Genomic DNA, 17196 nt, shown 5'->3' on the forward strand with positions numbered 1-17196 from the left:
ATCACAAGAGTGTTTTTAAAATTGATCTGCAGCCATGTAAGAAAGTGGTTTCCTGAAATTAAATTAACGACATTGCGATCAAATGAATTAAAGTGTGAAGAGTGTGGAAATACAAATAGTTCCACTCAACAATCGCCCACCCTGAACGAAACCCTGGAGACATGCGCATATGTGTGTGTTTGTCTGTGGGGAAATCTGCGTTTCTACATGCCAGTGAGAAAGTAATTAAGTGAATCAGTCAGAGAGAGAATAAAACATGTGTAACAAATTGACTGATCATTTAACAAAGCAAACTAATGAGCAATCAAGTCAGCTCGTCTGTTTTTACTTGCAATGTCCGATCAGAACCTTGTATCTTAAATAAAGTCATTTTTTGTTGTTTGCGGAAGTTAAATTACGTCTCTGGACAAACCGACGTCGAAAAGAGACAGATGGCGATCAAAACGATGCCGAAAGTATGCAAGAGGATGAAGTTACCTGGGAGATCTGACAGCGCTCCTCTCTCTATAATGTGCTTCCTGTACAGAGTCTTCAAAACCTTGGCGCTGCCGAACCTCTTGAAGCGACTCTTTACGTTGTTATAATACCATTCGAGTGACTGTGTCCTTAAAATCCTGCAGACAAGAAAGACAGAAAGACGGAAGGAAGGGAGGTGGGGAAGACAGAAAAAAGATGATATTAAGTCAAAAAGAACAGATGGCAAGGACACAGGCAAGAATCAGATTTTATTATAATTACACCAGGATTATAACTTTGAGTTCAAGCCAACACTGCCACTGTCGGGTGTCTTTAATTATTGAAGGGTAGATAACCAGACCTCATAGACAATGATTTCAGGAAAGAAAGAAGGATAAAATTCAATAAAAAAATGACTGAGGCACGACTGCGCTTTTGTGTTATTGTCTACTTTTACTATAGGTTTGTGCTTGCTGTCACACTGCCATATTTAAATCCCTGCGCTTTGATTTGAAGCAAATAATTGGCTTTTTAAGGAGATTCAATGGCGGTGCCTCTCTCTCTCTCTGTGGAGGCTGAATTAAAGATATGAAAAGTATTTATTTACAGTAATATTATAATACAGTAATATATAATATCTAAGCTGTGAATTGTGATGTGCATGACAGCAGCTAATGCCTCCGTCTCTCAGATGTGATGTCACATTATTTTCCAGGCTTCTCCTCATTTCATGGTGCACTGCCGATTGGTGCTTGAATGCCAACCGGTCAGACCTCAGCAGCACAGAGCAGATGATTACATAAGCAGTAATTCATAACCAGCAGGGTTATGAAAAGCCCTAAGAAAAAGCGTTCCCTTTGCGCCAGCGTTGCCTCGGATTGCATGAAACTCGGCCAACTTGGTGCTTAATCACGCAGTCCCTCCTGCTCTCCTTTTCGCTTTGTCACACCACTGTTACACACATTAGGGAGGCTGAGCAAACACAACACACACAGACAGATACACACACACTGTATTTATTTACATCACCATTTACCACTTAGACATTTTTGTCATGTTGAATGCTGTACAAATACACCTATGCACACACTGAGAGCTTACAGCACCTACAGAGAGCACATTTTTGCACTTTAATCCTGTGATGTTGCTGTGATGTTTTTGTATTTACAGATATAGTATGCAGGGATTTCTCCCAGCTATATCTGCAACCACTTAGTACCGTACATGCCAGGATGTACTTTGAGGTCCTCGGGCAGAGGTCTTTTGTCTGTTCCAGAAGCTCGGCTGAAAACTAAAGGGGACAGAATGCTTGCTGTCAGGGCCCTGAGGCTCTGGAACAGTCTGCCCAAGGAAGTCAGGACAGCAGAGTCAGTGATCTCTTTTAAGTCTTTTAAGTTTAAGTAAGTTAAGAGAAAGGGCCGGCCCCAATACCCACACTTTCCCTAGAAATGCCCACTTGCACTTGGTTGTGCGTGTTCACCTAGGCTAGTGGTGTCCCAAAACAGAATTGAGGTAGTGGTTTCCAACACTTAAAACCCATCCTAGATTCCAAGGGAGCCCCGACCCATACTTCAACGAAGTGGAAGATGAAACACCTTGCGAAGTCAGCAACGTTGGCAAGTTTTGGAAAACAATTTGTTACCATCAGACGGAGAAGAATAAACATAGCACACGCCACAACACAAGCGCTGGAGCCGGCATTTTCAAACCTGAATGACTACCGGTATCTTGCGTTGCTACAACGCGTGACGGATGCCTCCACGTCGGCCATGCCGATTTGCATGAAATGGTGTCTCATTTCTTTGGGAAAGATCTCTACTCTAATATTTCTCACTTCCCTCATCAAGGGTTATTTCGCAAACGAGGGCACTCAATACCAAGTGGAAGATTTAAGAGGGTAGAAATGGGATTCAGTCTGTTCATCTCACTTTAATCATTGTATTTGCAGCAAAATGTATCTAGTGGACTGAAAAAGCAACTGATGATTATTCAAGTGGCTACCTAATGTTTTATTTGTATTTGTAATATTAGTAATTTATATAATAAAAACTCGATACTTGAAACTGTGTGACGATAGGAAACTGCCAAACAAAACATTGCGATACTATGCTGTATTCATTTTTTCCCACCAAACCTAAATATAGTAAGGCAAAACGTCAAGCAGACAGCTGTAGGTCCAAAACGAGAGTGAACTGGGGTTGGCTTTCACTGCCGCTAGTGAGCACAGAAAGAGTGGCTGAAGAGAGACGGCGCTAAGCTTGAATGTTGCGTGTACGAACAGTGACGAACAATTCTTGCATAGTATATACCTTTAACTACTGACCAAAAAGCTTTAACACACATGAATATAACCCGGTAATTATGATGTCACTGGTAACATTATTATTATTAGACCATGTTTTGTTGAGACACTAAAGGCTGTTTTTCCTATGACCCGAAATACCATGATGATGAATTGATCCTGCTAACAAGTGCTGCCTGTGTTGCCAAAGCTGGATATAGCTTATTCCTCTCAGCCATACACCTTCAAAAACACATCAATTAGCTCCACCTGTGTGACATGTTCCTTCTTTACAACGAACACAGGCACTGTCGTTTATTTAGAGTTAATCCCACATGCACACTGATACTTCTGTTCAATGAAAAGACAGGCTGCTGAAGGTGAGGGTGAAAATAGCCATGCTAATAAAGGGATCCTGAGTGCCCCTGAGGCTGCATGGGCTGCCACATCCATCCCACCACCCCTCCTTCTTAACCTCCCTCCACTATTCCCTCCCTTACTCTTTCTCAGTGGATTTATTATCCTCCGCCTCTATCAGCTGGGCTGCTCAGTGGGCCTCGGCTCCTTAATTTCATGCCACAGGTCAACCTAGTCACTCTAATGGTGGCTGCTGAGCTCCAGTGAAGAGTCCTGACTCTTTTTATCTCCCTCTGGGCCCGAGGAGGAAGGCGAAGAAATTAATCTGGAAGAGAAACGCAGCGTCCAGGTGGCATCACGAGGCAGAAATACAAATAGGTTCCACCTGCACTCTGAAATGAGCTGAAGCCACAGGGAGCGGTCTTTGAACTGGAAAGGTATATTCAAGACTGACAGAGGGCTGTAGGGTTATGGTGCAGATCTTATCTCAGTGGGTGACTTCAAATTTAGCAGTATGTCTGAGTGGCATGCGTGGTCACACCCTCAAAATGAAAATAAATAATTGACTGTTTGCTGCAGCCCTTTGTTACTGTTGCTAAGCCTTGTATTCTTTGTTTTCTGAGATGACAGTGGCAGACAGACCACTCGAAAAAATGAGTCCTTGATTTCGGACACTGGTGGGCAAAAGCATGCTTTTCATTTCTAGCCAGTGACTGTGGATTATGTCAGATAAATGGACAAAAATAACTGGCCGACTGATCTTAGCTGTAGCTCGCAAAGCTAATGTTAGCACCATGAACTGTTTGAAAATGCCGTCTCTGGCCGACTTTTGAATGTCTCCCACGACTCACTTTGAAACAAATCTTGAAAAGGGGTCTTAATATTGCACATGATGTAAGGTGACCATATTTATTTCAAACCCCTTAACCGTGACACTTAACTGTACCACACATTGATGCGCACATATATGCCCTTATGCACATGCCATAGGCTTTTTACCATAGACAATAATTTCAGCACTTAGCACCCTTTCAACACCATGGACAGCGCCTCAACAGAAGACAAATCGTGTTTACATCTCCCAAAATTCATTAAAACACTTAATTTGAAAATAGAACAATAAAACTATAACACACAAGACCAGCTGTACAGTTAATGGATCGGCATGACAGTTAAACTGTACTGACAGGGTCTGTCAGAAAGAGCTGCAAGCATCATAGCAACAGCCTCGACAACAACACATTAAATGATTGACACATACAGACAGAGCAGTGTTAAATTCAGATGCATGGTGTTCTGTTTATATTTTTAAATTGGGTTAGGTAATAATGGGTGGATAAATTTCTATTTATACACGATGAAAACACTGTTAATTGTATTATTAATTTTAATTCTGGTGAAAACTGGGTCAGTGGGTGGTGAATGCTGAAATTTGAGTGTTTTACAGACATTTGTTGGGACTTAGGACACCCATCTTGAAACTGGGCCATCCCAGACAACCTGGGACTGCAACATGATAGCAACAACATACATGACATCATGCTAACAGACTGAGGCTACAGCTAACAGGTCCCTGGTCAAAAGCTGGATTCTTCACTTGTTAATAGTCTATGTAAACATAGAAAAAAGACAGCATCACATTCTTGTATTGCAGCATAGAGATACATAGTCCAAGTATTCTTAGGGAAATTGTCTTGTTTCATTCAGCAATGTTTAGCTTAGGGCTGCATATTTTTGACAGCTAAGACTGAGGTTAGATTTGTACTGTTTGTTTCCCTGTTAATGTTACAGGAGAAAAATATTTTAGTATGACTACTACCCAATGGTAAACGGACTGCACTTTTATAGTGCCATTGTAGTCCTCCAACCACTCAAAGCGCTCTTACACTACGTCATTCACCCATTCACACACACACATTCACACACTGGCAGCTGAGGCTACCATACATGGTGCCACCTGCTACTCAGTAATCATTCACACACACTCACACACCGATGGAACAGCCATCGGGAGCAATTTGGAGTTCAGTATCTTGCCCAAGGATAGTTCAACATGCAGACTGGAGGACATGGGGATTGAACCGCCAAACCAATGTGTTTCAGAGAGTGCGCGATGCTTGTGTTACATTCAGATACACAGTAGTAGTTTACACAAATTTGGGAAATACTACACAGTGGATGTGCTATTAGGGAAGGAGCCTTTTAATGTGACAAGTGAACCCTCAAAATGCAGTCAGCTAATGATGTGCATATTCACACTGAAAGTATCGCTAGATTAGGTTACTACTGTGGGTAGTAAGCTAATTAACTGGACATTCTATGTTTGCAACCTACGTTAAAAAGACACCTCCCTTCAAACTGTTTAAATGCACTACTGCAGACAAACGCACACTGCTTCTGCATGTAGAAAACTCCAAAGTATGTCAAGTTACACACATGCTAAGCTTGCTACGATTACTGAATTGCTTTTCAGTTTGCTTTTAATGTTTAAACTAAGAGCCTATTAATAGTATCTACAGTATACATACAGTATGCATTTCAACAGCAAGAATAATGTCCCAAAAATGTTTAACTTATTACGTCCGCCAAGTAGGTTATGCTTTCGCCGGCGTTGGTCTGTTTGTCTGTTTGTTTGTCTGCAAAATAACTCAAAAAGTTCTCACGGATTTTGATGAGGTTGATAATGGGACAAGGAACAGATGATAAAACTTTGGTGGTGATCGGTTGAAGTAAAGTGGATAAAATAATAAAATGGCGGGAAATCCGAGCTGCTTGGTTAAGGTCTGCACTCTCCGAGTGCTTTTCTAGTTTCAATATGCGTGCATGAATGTGTGGCTTTGAATGTAGTTGCGAAGTGGTGCAATGCTGTCTTTCTTCTGCTTGTCACTTCCTTTTGGCACGAAAACAGATGATAAGTAAATGCAAACTTCAGCTCAAGCATCTGCTCCCTTCACTGCCACAAACTTGTTGAAGTTAGCCAAGCTTTCCCTTTCAGAGAAAAAGGAGAGGGATTTAGGACAGTGGGAGAGGCGTCTCGATGAATGAAGCATGACATTGCTTCCCTAGAGTGATCTGATCTAAAAAAGATAGGAAGAAAGGAGGAGAGTGGAGTGGATAAGCTTTCAAGCAAGAGCTGCACTGCTGTGTGAGCTTCTGCAAACACACATTTCATAATGAGGCTGGGAGACTCCCTGATGCTCGGTTGCTGCATGAATAAGTAAGAGGGATTCCTGTGGATGGTCTCCTGACACTGGGTTTACCCTTCCTCTATCATCACTTTGCTCTAGCTCGAATGTGTGGAACCATGGCCTCCTTTCTAACCCTCTTCTCTCCAGCCCCTTTGCCCTCTATACTTCAGAAGATCGATTTGCACATTTAAATGAGGTCTAAATAAAATATATAGAAGAATATGTGGAAGTGCAATAAAAAGTATCTGGCTTTGCTGAGTTTCTACCTCCCCTGGCAAAAGGATCCATTACCATAATTGACTTTCTGAGCCTTCTAATGAATTGGTTCAGCTTCTGTTGAGGCTGCTGTAGAGAGGGGGAGCAAAGGGAGAAGAAAGAGAGGTGGGGGCTGACTTTAACAGAACATCAAATAGACTCCTCTGAAGACTAGCAGAGTGACTGTTCTTGTTAATAGAAGAAAATAAGACAAAAATTAGATTGTTCTCAGCTCCAGGGTTAGATCAAAGCATCTGATGTTGGCGAAGTAAAAGCCCTCGAGTTGTGAGGTCTTAATGAGTGAAAAGCTGAAGGAGTTATTACATGTAGTACAATTTTGCTTTCTTTAGATCAACTCTAGCAGTGTGTTCGCCGAATAAAACTTTTCCGCATGTATGAAAATTCAGTTTTTATGAGGTAATACAAAAGTAATAAAAAACTGGTCTTATGTAAATATCGAAAGAAGACATGAAGAGATATCCACTTGCATGTGAAGATGTTTAGCTTATATCTTTGTATGTATTGGAGTGTTTAAAGGGGTATTATTTAAAAGACTATAGGCTAAGCTAACTAGAAGACAACAAGCTTTTGATTTACTGGTCCATCTACATCCCAACCCTCACCTATGGTCATGGGAAGTGACCAAAAGAATGAGAGAGATGGTAAGGAGCTCGGACACCCGCAGGGAGGTCGGAGTAGAGCTGCTGCTCCTTCGTGTTTAAAGGGGTCAGTCGGGGTGGTTCAGGCATCTGATCAGGATGTCTCCTGGGGCAGAGCCAGTACACGCTGGAGGGACTACATATCTTATCTGGCTTGGGAATGCCTTGGGGTCCCCCAGGAGGAGCTAGAAAGCATTGCTGGGGAGGACGTCTTGGGTACTTTGCTTGGCCTGCTGCCCCCACGACCCGGCCCTGGGTAAGTGGATAAAAATGGATGGATATAAGCTGACTACACTCATTCAAAAAAGAACTCAGCAGGAGTCTTTCTTAATTGCAAATTAACAAAATTGTGTGTTTGGTGAATCATTTTTAACCGGAAAGAGGACTCTACACACATTACCTACTGTATGGCCACTATCACCACCAATGAAACGACTTCATGTAAATTCACTTTACACAGAGGGATACACCCAAATGGTCTCATTTTCCTTACTCTTTGCAATATTCATTAAGCCTCTAGCAGCTCCAATCCATCAAAACACAATCATCAAGGATAAACAAAGACCCACCTGACAGAACAGATTAAGCCCATACGCAGATGATATTTTACTGTTCCTACAGAACCCTCCATTATCCCTACAGGAATCCTTTAATCAATACAACTCCTCAACTAACTAGTTGAAATCTAGTATGATACCCTCTGAAGGGATGGATGGGAATCAGTGATGCATGGGTCAATCCACATTGAGGATTCGGGTAACCTTGTCAGAAAATATTGCGGGTTCTGGGTAGGGATGTCCCGATCCAGCTTTTTCACTTTCAATCCGATACCGACATTACAGCCGAGAGTTTTGGCAGAGTTTTGGCCGATACCGATACCGATCCGATCCAAGCATGTATTATACATATTCACTTATTTTGTTGTCAGTCATGTTAGAAAAGGTTTGATCAAGCAAAGAACTACTACTTAATCAGGTTAGTTGGAATGATCCACAACAGTTGGTATGAGAAACTGACCTGTTTATTGTTAACAGGGTTAAATAAACAAACTTTAAATTTGAAGATTAACATTAAATAAAAAATATAGCTGGTTTGCTTTGGCTGCTTTGGCCCCTTAATAAATAGAAAATGAATCAACACAAGAAATCTTTAAAATGTCTAACAATGAAATTAAAATAGCAGCAAGACTCCACACACTTGTGCTTTGGCCCCCTAATAAATAAAAAATAGATTAACACCACAAGACATTGTTGACATTTAACAAACAATGCAGCCTTTCCTTTTCAGTTATTTTAGTAGTGTTTTTGTAGTCCATCCATGGCTCCAATTTCACTAATTGTGCCCAAAACAATGCCATCAGTGCTCTTTACTTAAACAGTAAGAGTGTAAACCAAATAAAAATATCACTCTCAAAAAAACAGAGCAGAAAACAAATAGTCAGTTAACTTAATTGACTGCTACTCTTCCTACCCTCCATGTGTATCTGCCATCTGCATGCTGGCCTGGTGGATTGATAGTAAGAGCTGGAGCGGATCACTGGAATGGACTGCTTGAATCGCGGAGCGCTGGGCTGGCCAGAAAACCTGGCATGGATTCTCTGAAAAACGGAGTGGATCGGAATTTTTCCATGCAGTCCGATCCGATGCCGATGCCCAATCGGCCGATACCAATCCGAATATCGGATTGGGACATCCCTAGTTCTGGGCAAGCAGGTCATTCAGTGACATAGCAGCGTTATTAAAAAACGTACAGAAACAATGTGCAAGTCCACTTTTCACCAGCTCAGTGGCCTAGTGGTAGAGTGTCTGCCCTGAGACTGGGAGGTCGTGGGTTCAATCCCCGGCCGGGTCATACCAAAGACTATAAAAATGGGACCCATTGCCTCCCTGCTTGGCACTCATCATCAGGGGTTGGAACTGGGGGGATAGATCACCACATGATTCCCGAGCGCGGCACCGCTGCTGCTCACCGCATCCCTCAGGGGATGGGTCAAATGCGGAGAACAAATTTCACACACTCATGTGTGAGAATCAGTGGGACTTTTCTTCCCCTCTTCCTGTTTCTCTTATTTTACTCTCATACACTCACAGCAAGCAGCTTTATCATCAGTGCTGCTGCACCCATGGTTTCCACTATCCATTATTTGACCAGCAAAATTTGTTGAAGTCCAACATATTTAAATCTCCCCTGTCATAATGTCTGGTAAAATTAATTCCCTCTGAGAAAATGTAGGCCTAAAACCATGTCCTAACAGCAAGAAAGCTTCTCTCTGTCCCCATTAAATCCATTAAATATGCACTTCTGTTCCATCACATAAACAAACCACTGTACCTATTAGCTGTGTCCTCATGTAAACAAACCTCACAGGATATCTGCTGTGCCCTCAACATCACACTGGAGATGTAACCACTTACAAGACGTGTGAGTACTTAGCGTCTTCCTACCTTTGTAGTTTTTAAACAGGAAACACACATTTTATATTGTGATATTTACCAGAAATGATATACAATATAGCCAACAGTAAGGAGGTCCATCTGTGGGTTTGTTGGTTGGGTTCAGGTCATTGATTAATGCATATGTTTGTGTGTCAAGTGTTGCAGATTGGCTTTCAAAGCGAGCCAGGCTGGTGCAGATTTTAAGAACCCTGACCCATGCATCATTTTCCGCAATGGGAAAACTGAAAGAACAGTGATCAGCCTTCGATTGATGATGTTTAACGGATTTACAGATCCGTGAATGAAAAAATAGCCTTGCCCTCCTCTACAGAGAGGTCAAAGATCTGAGTAACAATGGAGATAGAGTCTTTTGCTGAATAACAGCGGAGTGTAATATGTGATGGAGAATAAAATTTGTCCCTATACGCTGAAAGAAACTTTGCCTTATCCCTACTCTGCCTCGCTGTCCCTGATCTGTTACAGAAATATGTAAACTACAACCCAAATATGTCCTCAGCTCAAGACGGGCCCATTCAAAAACGAATGTAGTGCAGAGCCGAGAAGAGATATTAATATTGATTTATTTCTGTTATGAGGACTCGGAGAAAATCTAATTCAAAACAATGCTTAATGGCCTTTCATCTACATCTCTTGGCGCCTCTATGGTTGTGTATTTGTATGCATCAGATCAGGTTTGTGGAAGAGGGAAAAGGCCAATTTATATTCTATACATTCTGTGATTTGCAGTTTTTTGTGAAAAGAAAGACGGAAAATGTGAATATTAATAACACCTGGATATTCACTTCCTAAAATGTGTTTACCAAGCAGACTATATATGTCTTTATATCATTTTCAAGTATTTATGTTTTAAGGCATGTTGTGATGTACTGTATACACCAAGTACTATGAAAACATTTCAACGTTTTAGGCATTGTTTTGAATATTCATTGCAGAGATTCTCTCTGAGCTGTGCCTTCTGTGTTGCTGCACCACAGCACTAAAAACAATCCCTTGAAATATATTCAGTGCTGGCAGAACAGGCCGAAGGACAGAGGACAAGGTCGTGGGTCAACTGCTAAAAAGCCCAGGAGATTTTCTGCAAACCTGGGCACAGCCGTACTAACCTGTCGGTATGATTTAAAACAGCGGCTGGTTTGCAGGAGGCAGGAAAACAACTCTCTCACAGCAGTGGTCCAGCACATAACCTTTCTAGAGAGCAGCTGGAATGCTGATCACCTGCATGTACCCCTGTGATTGACATTTAGATAGGCAGGAAGGGGAAAATATATACAAAAAAAAACCCCTCATCCTACATTCTAAGGTGGTTAGAGATGTCTTTGTGTCGGTGCACTCTTTTCTTACCTTCTCATCTTGTGCTTTCAACACATTTCACGCTGCTCACTTAATAGATCAATTCATTTAAGACAAGTACTTTTATGATGAGAGGGAATGTGCTCCCTTACAAAGTATGAACATACACTGTCTGTCTGTATTTTATAGATAACCCAGTGTTTGGCAGGCTCTCCTGTGCAGAGTGGAGGGTTATTGAGTGAACAGACCCACAGTACGAATGGAGACACATTTGCATGCAACACAGCAGTTTAAATCTACACACTTTTGATTGTGTTTGTGGTACACTGCAGCATTTAACCTGGACAGCCACTGCAGGTTCACAGCACTGTATTCTGCTACATTCACTTCACTCACCTGCGTCTTTAAAAAGTCTAAATTTAGGAGCAGCACAGCTGCAGGCAATGGTCAGGCAATTTACTCTGCCATCCCTTCCTCCTACCAGCTCTTTCTTTCAAGACCTAAAGCTGTCAACTTTACTTTCCCCCCTGTCTCTGTATTATCCTCCATTTCTCTCTTCCTCTTTATCATCCAGCTCTCTCTTCAGACCTTCACCACACAGGGCGTTACACATGAATGTGTCGGCATGTGGGAGAGCCTGCGGCACAGTATGGAAGACTGGAAATGAGTTACATAGGGACAAAGTGCTCTCAGACAGAGCATGGATATAGGGACCAAAGTGTTCACACACTGTCTGGTTTCCTAAAGTGCTAATCCTGAATTTTACAAGTGCCAGGTTCAGCCTACACAATATTTTTTTCTATTACAATGGTCGTTGTGTCAGATTAGACCATTATAGTCATAAATTCTTGCCATGACTTGACCAAAAGACATGACAGACTACAAGTTGGTCCCTGACCAATCAAAGCTTGCTGCTTTCTCGATGCTTGCAATGTCATCGGGACAGAGGTGCTTGGAACTGACTTCCAGGAACAAGAACATAAACAAACAAGGTCAGTGTATGATGCTGGTTGTGTTGTGTTCAGAAAAGCCTAAAAAATGAAAGAAAAAAAGACTGTGGCCTTTCCTCGGTTTCAGAGGTCCACCTAGACTCACAAGTCAGTCTTTAGACGCTTTGCTTAACTAAAGACTGATGACTTTCTCCCATATTTTGTATTTAGATGGGCGGATACAATTTCAGAGTTTAAAAAACTCCCTACGTTGCAGAACCAGTAGTAAATCTGCAGGGCGGTCCTTCAGTGGCTCGCTGAACTCTTGTGCTTGTAAACATAGTCCCACTAGAAACACGTGTAGTGGTACAAAATGGCTCAGCCGTGCTTGCAGAAAACTCCGTCAAAGTTAGTGGATGTTTGTCGCATTTGCGGCGACACATTCTCGCCAATTAAAAGAAACAAACATAATCTTTTACAAGGCCATGACACATCCTTCTGGCCGGACTATAGAGGGAATCGCCTTGTTGTTTGAAAATACTTCCAGGCAGAAAACCAGCAGAGCTTTAAGCTATATATATAGCCTATATATCACATTTTTCACATCACTGTATCACCGTTTAGACTAATCCGATGTTTGTAAAGTCTATAAAGACCATGATTGAACAAACATTACTATTTCTGTGTGCACGTTTAGCTGGGCTAACCGTTAGCTGTTAGCCCTGTTAGCCGTTAGCGGTGTCTGTAATAGGTAATAACTCATTAAACGGTCCGTGAAAAAAATATTTTTTCCAGCGAATATCTTAGTTACAACATGATTGAGCTAGCAAAGCAGTTTTGTGTTGCTATGTGTGGTTTTTATTTAGTTTTGGGAAATCACGATGTCTAGAAAGCATCAGTGGCTGCAGCTGACAGGGACAGCTAACAGCAGCAGCAAAGCTAACATCAGGACGTCATCTGTTAAAAGCCTCCCGTTGTCGGATACGACATGAAACTACTCCAGTTAGCTCAATCATGTTGTAACTAAAACATCCGCTGGAAAAAATATTTTCTTCACGGATGAGCACACATTTGATAAAACGGAGTTAAATCTCTCGGCATCCATTTTAAAGCTCTGTGTGTGTTTGTTTCCTTGCAGATGAGAAAAGGGGGAGTGCACATTTCTGAGAAGGCGTGTCCTTTTCAAAAATGCAGTAGGCGTTGCTTTGTTGCCAGCCGTTTTCGCCGGTAAGTTAAACACACTTTAGAAAGGAGTGTCCCCAGACTATCAGAAGGCAGAGATCTCTGATTGTCTGGTGGCGAGACTAACGTCCACCAAGCTGCACTAACAACATCATTCCTATTCCACTTTGCCATGTTTAGGGTTGTGCATCAAAGAGCGTTTCGTGCTCCTATTCATCACACTCAGGGATGTTGTGTGGCATTCCAGATGTGGCGTTGGTTGTCATCCACAATAGCCCCTTTTTTTCCCAGTGAAGGGTTTTTCTGGGGGAGTTCTTCCTTGTCCGCTATGAGGGTACACGGACAGAGGGATGTTGTATGCTGTAAAGCCCTCTGAGGCAAAATTGTGATTTGTGATATTGGGCTTTATAATTAAAATTGAACTGAATTTAATTTCCCACTGGACTAAAAACTCACTAACATCTGGCTTTTGTATTTGATGGGAAAGGTTACAATCGACATTCCCTCCTGAGACAAATGAAGCCCAGGTGGAAGTGTTAATTTTCGCCTCTTTTCCAGCACAATGCAGTGATGAGCCGCCTCAAAATACCACCCATGTCTGTTCAAGCAGCATTCAAAAATCGTCATAAATAAAGTCTTCACTGAGTTTGAAAGAGACACTGAACAAGTAACAGTTATAAAAAAGAAGTAACCACTGATACCATTCACTGGCCTAATTTCTGCTTTATGTTTACGAACCCTGTTCAGTCAGAACCACTTTAGTAAAAGTTAACTTATTTCCATTTGCAGTATTTTATTTGGCTGTATGGCTCTGTTCTGGGACCTCTCTGCCTTTCCTCTTCAATGCACCTATGTGGAAAGCCTTAAGGCAGAGAGTGCACACCTCTCTGCCCCTCCACATGCAAACAAGGAAAGCCTGAGGCAGAGAAAGCACACCTCTCTGCCATTCCATGTGCAAACCAGGAAAGCCTGAGGCAGAGAAAACAAACCTCCCTGCCCTTCCATGCGCCTACATGAAAAGCCTAAGGTGGGGAGAGCAGCAGCAAAGACCACCCAGGAACATAACAGAGCAGCATCAATGACAAACAGAAATGACATTGATGAGCCAGACACAACTTGAAAAGGAGGGGCTGGCTGAACTAACGCTATGTTTAATTTTTACGGCATGTTCATGACATCAGAAAAACAGAAAGGCACACTCATCTATCAGCAATGGAAAATGAGTCTTATTGCTTATTTTTAGCAGGTTTTCCTGCTTTTAATAACCCACATACATGCACTAATTTTGGTGGAAGAGTGTATATGACACACTACCCAACACCCACTGTCATTCCCAATCCGACCCGACACCCTTCGTGTGCTGGGTCAGACTATATTGAAACTGATATTGTGTAATCTGAACTGGGCATTAGTGTGCCACTTACCCATAGCCAATACTGACTCTCTATTAGTAAATCAATGAAAGGTAGGGTTAAAAACAAACACAACAGCAAAATAATCCATTTTTCTCCATTAGAAACATCTTATATTCTCCGTGAGGACAAGGCAGAAAGTTTAGTGTATGGGATTTGATTTCTAAAATGTTACATAAAACTCTCACTTTGAGTCTTATGAAAATTCTTTGATACCATATCCTGTTTTAGGGTATCAACCTGACATCTGACACCTGATATACTGGCATTAGTGCATCCTGACACAGCAATAGATCGCACTTTCTCCACTTTAGATCAGAAGATGAATGTAATAAGAGTCTTAAAAGTGCACCTTTATCATCATACTGTAACACAATAGTCCATTATCATCTTACTTCAGAAGAGCTTTTAAGGAACCCCAGCTGACCTCAGTTCATTTCATGAAGCATTTGGTCCCATCACGTCCAAAAGTCAGTCTTTGAGAGTCAGAATAAAAAGAAAGCTACTCAGTACAAAGAGTGAGCACCCTGTATGATGCTTACTATCAGTTCATAATGACTCATCAATAATGCATTTAAAAGGCTTAGGATAGACTGCAGCTAAAAGTGTTCTGTTCAATTTTTTAATGAATTTGGTCTCTTAGTTAATGGTTTGGATTTCATTCATGGTTTGAAATCTGATACATGTCTTATCTGTGTCCATGTGCCTGCAGTCTGAATTAGCAGATACCACAATTTGTATTGTTTTTACAGCCACTCTGCATGGAGTAAAATATAATTAGAGCATTCATTCAGTAGTGAAATCGAGCATTTTGAGAGGTTACGACCAAAATTTGGCCCCAGTAACCGCTGGCCAGATGTCACATCATTTGTTGTTGTTCAGCTGCACATGTGGGTCATATTTAGCATGGAGGTCTGTTCAAAATGATATCAGATATAGGTCACTTTGCAACACTCCACAGAGTCCAAATCATAGCTCCTGAAGAAACAACAAAGCTGCACAGGCAGGTTGTCACAGGCAGCAGCGTATTTACATATACCTCCATGTAGATGCATAGAGCATATGGGAGAGTGAGATAATCTGCTCTCAGCCTCCTGCTTCTGCCCAGCCAGAGCACCACATGGGATTTTAAGGCGAGCTTGCGGAGAGGCAGAGCTCTGCAGCAGTCCAGCAATGTGGGAAATCTAGTGACAGAATAGACTGCGGTTATGCTTTCCACCACTCAAGTCTTTCTCCATCTGGCTTTTCTGTGTGGATAATGAAAACGGCAGCTCCCTGCAGCCTTTATCTGGGCAATTATGTGGAGCCAAAATCATGTAGAGCCAATATGATTAGAGGCTGAAAGAGGCAAATGTCTGTAAACAAAATTAATTTGTTAAATGTCTTGTGAGAGAACCGCAAATGGTAATTAAATCTCAGTAAGGTGGCATCACTGGCATTTTAAAGGTTTTTTTAGGTCATTGTAGGAGCAGGAACCCTGGTATTATCCTCTTAATGTCATCAAACACCTCGGACAGGAAATGAAAATCCACTGAAATAACAGGATTTTAGAGATTACACAGGAGTGTACAAGAAAGCTTTTTTTGAAAGATTATTTTTGTGTTTTTTTGTCGATTGCATCACACATAGGGTGGTAGGGTGGCTTTAAGAAAGTGGCCAAGTTGTTATTGAGATTACCCTGTAATCAGAGGATCAGTCATCCTAATTACCAATGTATCAATCAATAACCATGTGTGCTGCAAAAAAAGCTTTAATGCAAATTACCAACCCCGAGTCTTTGTGAGCTAAACTGGATAATAGGGGTGTGACGACCCATCATTCTTGTTTGATTAAATGATCAACAATCCAATATCTTCAATGCAGAGTGACAACATTGATCCATACCATCATTTATGTCTCCATTTTGAAATTCTTTGTCATCATCAAACAACGCCAGGCAGATAATGGCAAGCAGCCAAGAAAAAGACAATGAAGACTTTGTTATTTACTCGTTACTCAAATGCCATATTTTAACAATGCTGTTCAGAGATAAAATACTCAGGAAACATGTTGCACCTGCCAGGGAGGACATCTCACTCCACTAACTTCTTGCTAAGGCCACATGAGCTGCTCTGTTTTTAACCCCTAGAGCAATCCCTCCAGCATGTTCTGGGTCTGACCCGGGGCCTCTGACCAGTGAGACGTGTCCGGAACACCTCCAGCGGGAGGTGCCCAGAAAGCATCCTGATCAGATGCCCGAACCACCTCAACTGACCCCTTTCGACGCAAAGAAGCAGCAGCTCTACTCTGAGGTCCCTGTGGATGTCCGAGCTCCGTACCCTATCTCTAAGGCTGAGACCAGCCACCCCACAGAGGAAACTCATTTCGGCTGCTTGTATTCCCGATCTCATTCTTTTGGTCACTACCCAGAGCTTGTGACCATAGGTGAGGGTTGGGACGTAGATGGACCAGTGAATCGAAAGCTTTGCCTTATGGCTCAGCTCCCTATTTACCAATATGGTCAGCGCCAACATCTCTACAAACGCCGCACCAAACCACTGATCCATCTCGCACTTCATTCTAGCATCACTCGTGAACAAGACCCCGAGATACTTGAACTCCCTCGCTTGAGGCAATAACTCTCTCCAAACCCAGAGGGGGCAATCCACCATTTTCCACAGCAAAGACCCATGGCCTTAGACTTGAAGGCACTGACTTTCATCCCGATTGCCTCACACTTGGCTCCAAAACG

The 17196-nt window shown here is 42.0% G+C and overlaps 1 protein-coding gene across 4 annotated transcripts in view; it reads right to left on the minus strand.

The window, feature by feature from the left end:
* The window catches only part of myripb (myosin VIIA and Rab interacting protein b), a 181050-nt gene that overhangs the window by 44774 nt on the left and 119080 nt on the right, over positions 1-17196 (minus strand). For all 4 annotated transcript variants that reach the window (XM_049564768.1, XM_049564767.1, XM_049564766.1 and 1 more), the window contains exon 4: positions 478-614. In XM_049564768.1, coding sequence (XP_049420725.1) covers positions 478-614 — 137 coding nt within the window. The remainder of the gene's footprint in view (positions 1-477; positions 615-17196) is intronic.

This window comes from Epinephelus fuscoguttatus, linkage group LG21, assembly GCF_011397635.1.
Source record: "Epinephelus fuscoguttatus linkage group LG21, E.fuscoguttatus.final_Chr_v1".
In the NCBI taxonomy this organism is placed as follows: Eukaryota; Metazoa; Chordata; class Actinopteri; order Perciformes; family Serranidae; genus Epinephelus; species Epinephelus fuscoguttatus.